Raw genomic sequence first — 8,565 nt, 5'->3', positions numbered from 1 at the left:
CCCAAAAGGCATCACCATAATTTCATAATGTCCATACCAAGTCCGAAATGTTGTTTTAGGAATATTGATGTCCCTAACACGTAGGTGATGATATCCAGATCTTAGGTTAATCTTCGAAAAATGACCGGTTCCTTGCAACTGATCTTTATTCAACTGTTTGCAGTCGATGCACAACCGAAGACTACCATCCTTCCATCCTTCTTCACAGATAACACAGGAGCTCCCCATGGTGATGAATTCGGTCTAATAAATCCCTTCTCAAGCAACTCTGATAACTAATTCTTCAACTCCTTCAACTTTGTCGGGGCCATCCTGTATGGTGCTTTAGAAATAGGCATGCCTCTGGCTCTAGATCAATAATAAAATCAACCTCTCTATGGGGAGGTAACTCCGTCAAGTCCTTTAGAAAAACATCTAAGAACTGATTCACCACATGAATGTCTGCTGCAGAAAGCTCTTCTTTGTCTTCCTTCGTTAGATATGCCAAATACCCTTCACAACCCTTATTTGACAATTTCTGAGCTTGCAGTGCCGCTATCATTTTGATCTTCCTAGGACGCTTCTCTCCTTCAAAAATAAATTCTTCTTCTCCAGGAATGTTAAATCTTCATGGTTTATGAAAACAGTCTACACTGGCATGATAGGACGCCAACTGGTTAATGCCAACTGCTAAGTATGACTTTGAAGTCATTCATATCCAATAATAGTAAATCTCTGGCAAGCTCCCTATCACCAATCTTAATGATACACTCTTTGCATACAAGTTTAGTAACAACTACATCTCCTAAAGGTGTGACCACTCTCAAAGGGTTCAACAATGACACAAGAGTGAAAACCAACTCCCGTACAAAAACAGGTGATATAAAAGACAAAGTAGAACCAGAATCAATAAGTATGTGTGCTGATGAATTATTGATAAGAAGCTGACCTTCCATTATCGTGTCTGAAGCCTCGACATCCTGTTGATTGAGTACAAACACTCGGTTGATTGGCGCTGGACTGGTGGTCTGGGCTGAGCCGGCTGTCTCTGCTGTTTATTATTGAAACAACTGTTGCCTTGATTTGCTGCTGGTGGGAAATTTGTTGCTGCCTCGCTGGTGCCTGAGGCGGTGGGATTACTGGCTTTGCACAATTTGTCTCTTATGAGTCGGGTCGCCACAATTGAAGCAGACCCCATCGTCCCTCCAATACTGTCTTGCATGGTATTTGCCACATATTGCAATGGCATCCTAACTTGAACATTTCCATCAGTCCTTGCCTTCTTTGGAGGGGTTGCCATGTTTTTGTTTCCTGCTGCTGGAATCCGTGCTAACTGAACTAATCTCTCACTATGCTCTGTCACCTCGGCCTTTGCACAGGCCACCACTAAAGACTGGTTCAAAATTGATGACGTTCGCCATAATGGAAGGGCGAAGACCATCAACAAACTTGCTGACCTTGTCCTCCTCTGAATGCGCATAGCCAGGTGCATACTCCAACAACTTCCTGAATCTGGCTCCATACTGAGCCACCGTCATAGTCCTCTTGTTTCAATGATGCAAACTGCGACGCTAGATCCCTATTGACATGGTTTGGGAAGTACTGAGTATTATGTCTTGTCTTGAACTGCGCCCATGTCTCATCCCTGGCTTCTGAGTAATTCTGCTCAACATTTCTCCCCCAAATCTCAGCTTGGTTCTTCAACAAGGTAGCAAGGCGTATTTCTTGAGCGTTAGTACACTATCACCGCAAAGATGCGCTCTACCTCTACCGTCAGCATAGGAGCACCTACGCCCGTGAACTCCAGAGGATGATAATCTCTGAACTGCCTGTGTAGTTGAGAAGGGTCAACTGCAACCCTTGACTCCTAACGAGCTGTAAGTGACGCTCCTATGTTCTGACTTCTGAAGTGCGTTTTGATTTGCTGCCTACGTTTGAGCTTGCCCTCTCAAAAGCTCCGCAATCATGTGCAAATGGTCCTCTCCCTCTTGGGCATTGCCTCTACCTCCTCTCCTCTGATAGTGCTGTATCTGCAAAACAAGCAAACACAATAATAGTTGCATATGTAAAAGAATATTTCTCTTAACTAAGTAATCTAAGAGGTGGGTTTGTCAATTTTATTTACTTTTATCACAAAAATTTATGTAGGTGTGTGTTTTCCTTCAAGGGTATGTTTGAGTGTTTAAGGGAGGTGCATAGCCTTTATTTAAGTTTTGTCCAACTACCCCATTCCTAAGATGTACCCAAGACTCGTGCACCAGGTTCCTCACTGAATAAACCTGGCTACTCTAATACTACAACTGTAACGACCCAATTTTCGCATCGGGTCGCAACGGAAAAAAAACATATTAATACACGTGGATTTTTTTAAAATCATAATACATGAGAGGCATTCAATTAGAACTAACATGAGCAACCATATTCCATAAAATTTTAAAGGTCTTACATCTGTTCAACAACTCTAAATGTAAAATCTAAAATCCATAACTAAATGTTTAACTGAACTCAAATAACTCAAACTAAGATTTCAACCTAGTTGATTTCTTAGTATTTTAGATCAAAATTGTTAGCCGAAGATTTAGACAGAGAAAATAAATGAGTTATGGTTATCTCGCCCTGACTCATATCTCTATACTAAAACATAAAGGAATGTACAAAGTCCTAAATGCCCTTAGGCAAGTTACATATTCCAACACTCCCCCTCAAGTTGGAATGTAGATTTCATACATTCCTAGCTTGTTACATATATCATTCAATTTTGACTTATTTAAGGACTTTGTAAACATATCAGCTAATTGGTCCTCTGACCGAGTAAACACAGTGCAAATCTCTCTTTTCTGGATTTTTTGACGGATAAAATGACAATCCACTTCAATATACTTGCTGCGCTCATGGAAGACTGGATTGTTGGCAATGTATATTGCAGCTTTGTTGTCGCAATAAAGCTGCGGAGGAGAAGATGAAATGAAGCCAATTTCAGAAAGAAGTGAACGTAGCCAAATAAGTTCCGTGCTTGTCTGTGCCATTGCCCTGTATTCAGCCTCTGCACTGGACTTAGCTATAACATCTTGCTTCTTACCCTTCCATCAAACAAGATTGCCACCTACAAATGTACAATACCCAGTGGTGGACCGTCTATCTGCTGGGGATCCAGCCTAATCTGCATCAGAGAAGCCTTCAACTTTCATATGGCCATGTCTTTTGAACATCAATCCCTTCCCTGGAGCCCCTTTCAAATACTTAAGAATCTGTATCACCGCAGCCCAGTGAGAAGTACGTGGAGAGCTCATATACTGACTGACAACTCCAACAGCATATGAAATATCTGACCGAGTAACCGTGAGATATACAAGTTTATCGACAAGCCTGCGATACTTACCAGGATCCTCCAACAACTCTCCTTCTGGAACGAGTTTCACATTATGATCCATGGGTGCAGAAGCTGGTTTAACTCCAAGATTGCCTGTTTCTTTTAGCAAGTCCAAGATATACTTTCTCTGTGATAGGAACAAGTCTCTAGAGGAACGAGCAACCTCTATCCCCAAGAAATACCTGAGCTGACCCAAATCCTTAGTAGAGAATTCCTTTTGCAAGAAGGTTTTCAAACGTTGTATACCTTGTGAATTGCTCCCTGTGATGATTATGTCATCCACATAAACTATCAACAAAATACACCCAGCTGAAGAGTGATAACTGAAGACTGAGTGATCCACTGCGCATTGTTTCATGCCAAAGCGCATGACTGCCTCACTGAATCTCCCAAACCACGCACGCGGAGATTGTTTGAGGCCATATAGTGACTTGCGTAGGCGACACACGTAGGAGGAAGTCTCCCCCTGAGCAACAAACCCTGGTGGTTGCTCCATATACACCTCCTCAGTTAGGTCGCCATGGAGGAAGGCATTCTTCACATCCAGCTGATGAAGGGTCCAGCTATGATTAACATCAAGAGACAGCAGCACACGGACAGAGGGAATTTTCGCAACGGGACTGAATGTCTCAGTGTAGTCAACACCAAAAGTCTAAGTGTATCCTTTCGCGACTAACCGTGCTTTTAAGCGTTCGACAGTACCATCAGGGAGGTATTTGATGGAGAAAACCCACCGACAACCAACAGGACGGGCACCAGCGGGTAAGGAAACCAGATCCCATGTATCATTACTATGAAGAGCGCCCATTTCTAGGTTCATAGCATCACGCCAGCCAGGATGGTCAAGAGTCTCAGCCACTGACTGTGGTAAAGAGATAGAATACAAGGAGGAAACAAAGCTCTGGAAGGTACTGGTGAACTTATCATAAGAAACAAAATTTGAAATAGGATGTGCAGTGGAACGGGATCTCGTACGAGATGCAATAGGAGAAGCAGAAACAACAGAGGAAGGCGGAAGAGAAGATACCTGAGAGCGGGAGAGAGGGATCATCGGCTCAGAAGATGATTGTGCGAGAGGAGGTAGAAGAGACCTATCTGTAACTTGGCGCCGCTGATACTGTTGTGTAATTTTAGGTGGAACTGGCTTCTCCAACGTGGCAGAAGAAGTAGAAGCTGCAGAAACTGGCCGCACGGAAATAGGAGATGACGGAAGAGAAGCAGGTAGATCTGGTAAGGGAAGCGAGACCTCGGACTCGAGAGAAGGGGTGAAAGATGCCGCTCCATGTTGGAAGAATGCCTCAGACTCAAAGAACGTAACATCGGCTGAGACAAACCAGCGACGCGGACGAGGGCTATAGCAACGATAGCCTTTCTGCGTACGGGAATACTCCAGAAAGACACAACGCTCAGACCGGGGATCGAGTTTGTCACGGCCAGGTCCAAGGTGATGAACAAAACAAACGCATCCAAATACACGAGGTGTCAGAGGAAACTGTTCCTTACTAGGAGATAAAATCTGGAAAGAAGAGGCACCCTCTAAGACAGAGGAAGAAAGGCGATTTGCTAAGAAACACGCCGTGGGAAGGGCATCACTCCAGTATGCCGTAGGAACACTCATCTGAAAAAGAAGAGTGCGACCTACTTCAAGCAAATAACGAAGTTTCCTCTCAACAACACCATTCTGTTGAGGGGTGTACGCACATGAAGACTGATGTAAAATCCCATGTTGGGAGAGATAGGATTGAAAGCCATTAGTATCAGAAAAATATTCTCTAGCATTGTCAGTACGAAGACATTTAATATTGCAATTATATTGATTCTTAATTTCAGAATGAAATGTGCGAAAAGCAAAGAACACGTCGGATCGACTCTTAAGTAAATATAACCAGGTCATGCGTGAGAAATCATCAATAAACACAATAAAATACCGAAAGCCAGTACTAGACGCTACCCTAGAGGGTCCCCATACATCAGAATGGACTAATTCAAATAGACTAGACACTCGACTAATGATCCGGGACGGAAACGGCACACGACGGTGCTTCCCGAGTTCACAGGACTCGCACTGAAAACTAGAAAAAGGTCTGGGAACCAGAGAAGTCTGCTGCAGCCGCTGAAGTGAAGGATGCCCCAGGCGACAATGCCACTGAAATGTATCCATAGAGCTATGTAAGACAGTAGGCGGCCGGCAGTCAAGATGATAGAGTCCATCTACTTCACGACCCGTTCCAATCGTCTTCCCAGTCGAGAGATCCTGAAACAAACAGTAAGATGGGAAAAATGAGACAGAACAATGAAGAGATTTAGTAATTTGGCTAACTGAAAGTAAACTAAATGGTGATTTTGGTACACATAAAACAGAAGATAAGGTAAGAGCAGGATGAGGGGAGATATGACCAACACCAGTGATAGGTGTAGTGGACCCATCAGCAAGGGTGATAGATTGAGAGGGAGATGAGAAAGAGCGAAAAGAATGAAGCTGAGAAGAGTTACCAGTCAGGTGATTGGATGCCCCAGAGTCAATGATCCATGACCCTGAGCTAGATAGAAGGATAGTGGGTGAACTACCTGGCTGGGCGAAACCTGTAGAGGGAGGACAAGAACTGAGCCGCAGACGCTGGAACTACTCATAATCGGCACGGGATAATGTATAGGTGGAATCAGCTGGTGCAGGAACAGAAGCAGAGGGAGCGCAATCTGAAACCGAAGCAGTAGTAGCACCCATGTGAGCCGAGCGTGCCTGACGAAGCTCGGGATGCAGGGTATAGCAATGGTCAATATAATGTCCCTTGCGCTGACAGTGAGTGCAAAAAGAACGGCCACCACCAGAACGACCACCACCACGGCCGGTACGGCCACGACCACGACCAGAGGAGGCTCCACCACGAGGCGGGCGAGTACTGCCATTATAGGTCGCGAGAGCAGAACCATCAATAGGAACAGATATCACTGGATCACCAAGAGAGCACTGCTGGACGCGAGAGTAAACCTCAGTAAGGGAAGGAATAGCGCCAGAACCGATAATCTGCTGACGAAGATGCATGTACTCTGGACCCAAACTCTCAAGGTACTGCACAACACAGATCTGATCCCTCTGACGGGCAGCCTCTGTGAGATCCGTGGTAAGCGGCATGTAAACATCAAGCTGCTGACAGAGGCCAACGAATTGGCTGTAATGGATGGCAAGAGGAAGATCACCACGGCGGAAACGCACCCACTCAGAATAGGTAGAGCAGATCCGACTAATGTTTGCCACGCCAGAGTAAACAAGAGTAACCTGATCCCATATCCGTTTCGCAGTAGGCAGAAGCATCAAGGGCCCAGAGACGTGAGGGGCCATACTCTGCCACAGAAGGGTGCAAACAAGAGCATCCTCCTGTTCCCATCGATCAAAGGTGGGATCTATCATAGGAGGAGGATCACGACGAATGACATGGGCTTTCCCACGGGCAATAAGATACTTCTCGACGGCTGCTTTCCAAGTAACATAGTTTGTCCCATCCAACTTAACAGTAGTGTGGGAATGATCCATCCACAGAGAGAGATGATGACGAAGAAGACGCCAAAGAGGGTGTCGGACGAACACCAGGAGCCACTCCTGTGGAAGGATTGTAAAGCACCTCCTCCATAACAACAAGCAAGAAAGAAACAAACAATCCAAACCAAAATGAATAACAGGAGATAACAGAATAGGTGGGCAAACTAGGATAGGCCAAGAAAGCTAGACACGGCTCCAAGAATGACGGGCATCGACGAAGCTTGACAGGAGGGAAGCCATGAGACACAGAGGGGAGCCGCAAAGATAAACAAGAATAAAAAAAGGGTAAGAGATGAAGATCTAACACATAATAACAGGGAGAAAAGAGTGGTAGGGTTTACTAAGGGATGAAAGGAAGAAGAGGAAAAATGATGTGGGTTGAAAAACTTGGGGTGTGATCCTCGGTCCTGGAAAAAGTTTTCCAAGCTGGGGAAGAAAATATTTTCCTGGAAAATTTTGGGGCGGTGCAAATCCTCGTTCTTGGAAAATGATTTCCGCCCTGGGTGGAAAATGCGTGGGGGTACAGGACCAGGAGCTTTATGCAGGGGAAGAGAAACGTGGCGGGCGGGAGGGAGGGAGGGCCTAGTGCCTTCGGCTCGGAGAGAACGGCTTCTCCTCAGGAGGAAAAAGATGGCGTGCCGGTGTGCCTCCGATGAAACTTGGCCCGGAGTTGGGTTTCGCGGCGAGAGGGGTGGGGGGTGGCGGAGAAGATGGAGGCTGCTAGAGAACCCTAGGGATCAGAAAACCCTAAGGCTCTGATACCATGTTAGCCGAAAGTTTAGACAGAGAAAATAAATGAGTTAGGGTTATCTCCCCCTGACTCATATCTTTATACTAAAACATAAAGGAATGTACAAAGTCCTAAATGCCCTTAGGCAAGTTACATATTCCAACAAAAATAATTGCTGAAATCTTAGTTTGAATTATTTGAGTTGAGTTAAACATTTAATGATGGATTTTAGATATTTCATTTAGGGTTGTTGAACAGATGTAATAGACCTTTAAAATTTTATGTAATAAGATTGTTTATGTTAGTTCTTTTAATTGAATGCCTCTCTCATGTATTATGATTTAAAAAAAAAAATTCTTTGTTTTTTTATTTGTCTTTTTTTATAGCGACCCGATGCGGAAATTAGGTCGTTACAGTTGTGGCATCAGAGTAGCCAGGTTTAGTCAGCGATGAAGCTAGTGCACGAGTCTTGAGTACATCTTAGGAATGGGGTAGTTGGACAAAACTTAAATAAAGGCCATGCACCTTCCTTAAACACTCAAACATACACTTAAAAGAAAACACACTCCTACGTAAATTTTTGGGATAAAAGTAAATAAAATTTACCAACCCACCTCTTAGATTACTAAGTAGTTAAAAGAATTATTCTTTTACATATGCAACTAATACTTTGTTTGCTCGTTTTGCAGAAGCAGTACTATCAGAGGAGAGGAGGTAGAGGTAATGGCCAATAGGGAGAGGACCCTTTGCACATGATTGCGGTGCTTTTGAGATGGCAAGCTCAGAAGCAGGCAGCAAATCAGACCGCATTTCAGAACATAGCAACCTCACTTGCAGCTAAGGTTTTAAATTTCGGTTTTGGGGGTAATTTTGGACCTAGCTGAAATCGAAATTTGGTAGAGAGACGAAATTCTAATTTTTTGGGCCAAAATTTCGGCCGAAATTTGA

At 44.2% G+C, this 8,565-nt stretch overlaps 1 protein-coding gene across 1 annotated transcript; it reads right to left on the bottom strand.

Annotated features, from left to right (window-relative positions):
* Positions 1 to 292: 292 nt before the first annotated feature.
* LOC143883151 (uncharacterized) lies at positions 293 to 935 on the bottom strand. Its single transcript, XM_077386503.1, has 2 exons — positions 668 to 935; positions 293 to 567 (listed from the first exon to the last, which is right to left on the bottom strand). The coding sequence occupies exons 1-2, from the start codon at positions 933 to 935 to the stop codon at positions 293 to 295; spliced, it is 543 nt and encodes a 180-aa protein (XP_077242618.1).
* Positions 936 to 8,565: the final 7,630 nt, after the last annotated feature.

This window comes from Tasmannia lanceolata, unplaced genomic scaffold, assembly GCF_043159265.1.
Source record: "Tasmannia lanceolata isolate RefF3 unplaced genomic scaffold, GAP_Taslan_0.1 ptg000008l, whole genome shotgun sequence".
Taxonomy (NCBI): Eukaryota; Viridiplantae; Streptophyta; class Magnoliopsida; order Canellales; family Winteraceae; genus Tasmannia; species Tasmannia lanceolata.
This window is presented reverse-complemented; position numbering and strand designations above follow the sequence as displayed.

What these genes read in the sequence shown, in the direction of transcription:
- LOC143883151 (XM_077386503.1), bottom strand. Translation starts at nt 935, where the DNA reads ATGGAAGGTCAGCTTCTTATCAATAATTCATCAGCACACATACTTATT. An exon ending in CTTCAAAGTCATACTTAGCA is followed by an intron (nt 568 to 667) that starts GTTGGCATTAAC and finishes TTATTTTTGAAG; the next exon opens with GAGAGAAGCGTCCTAGGAAG.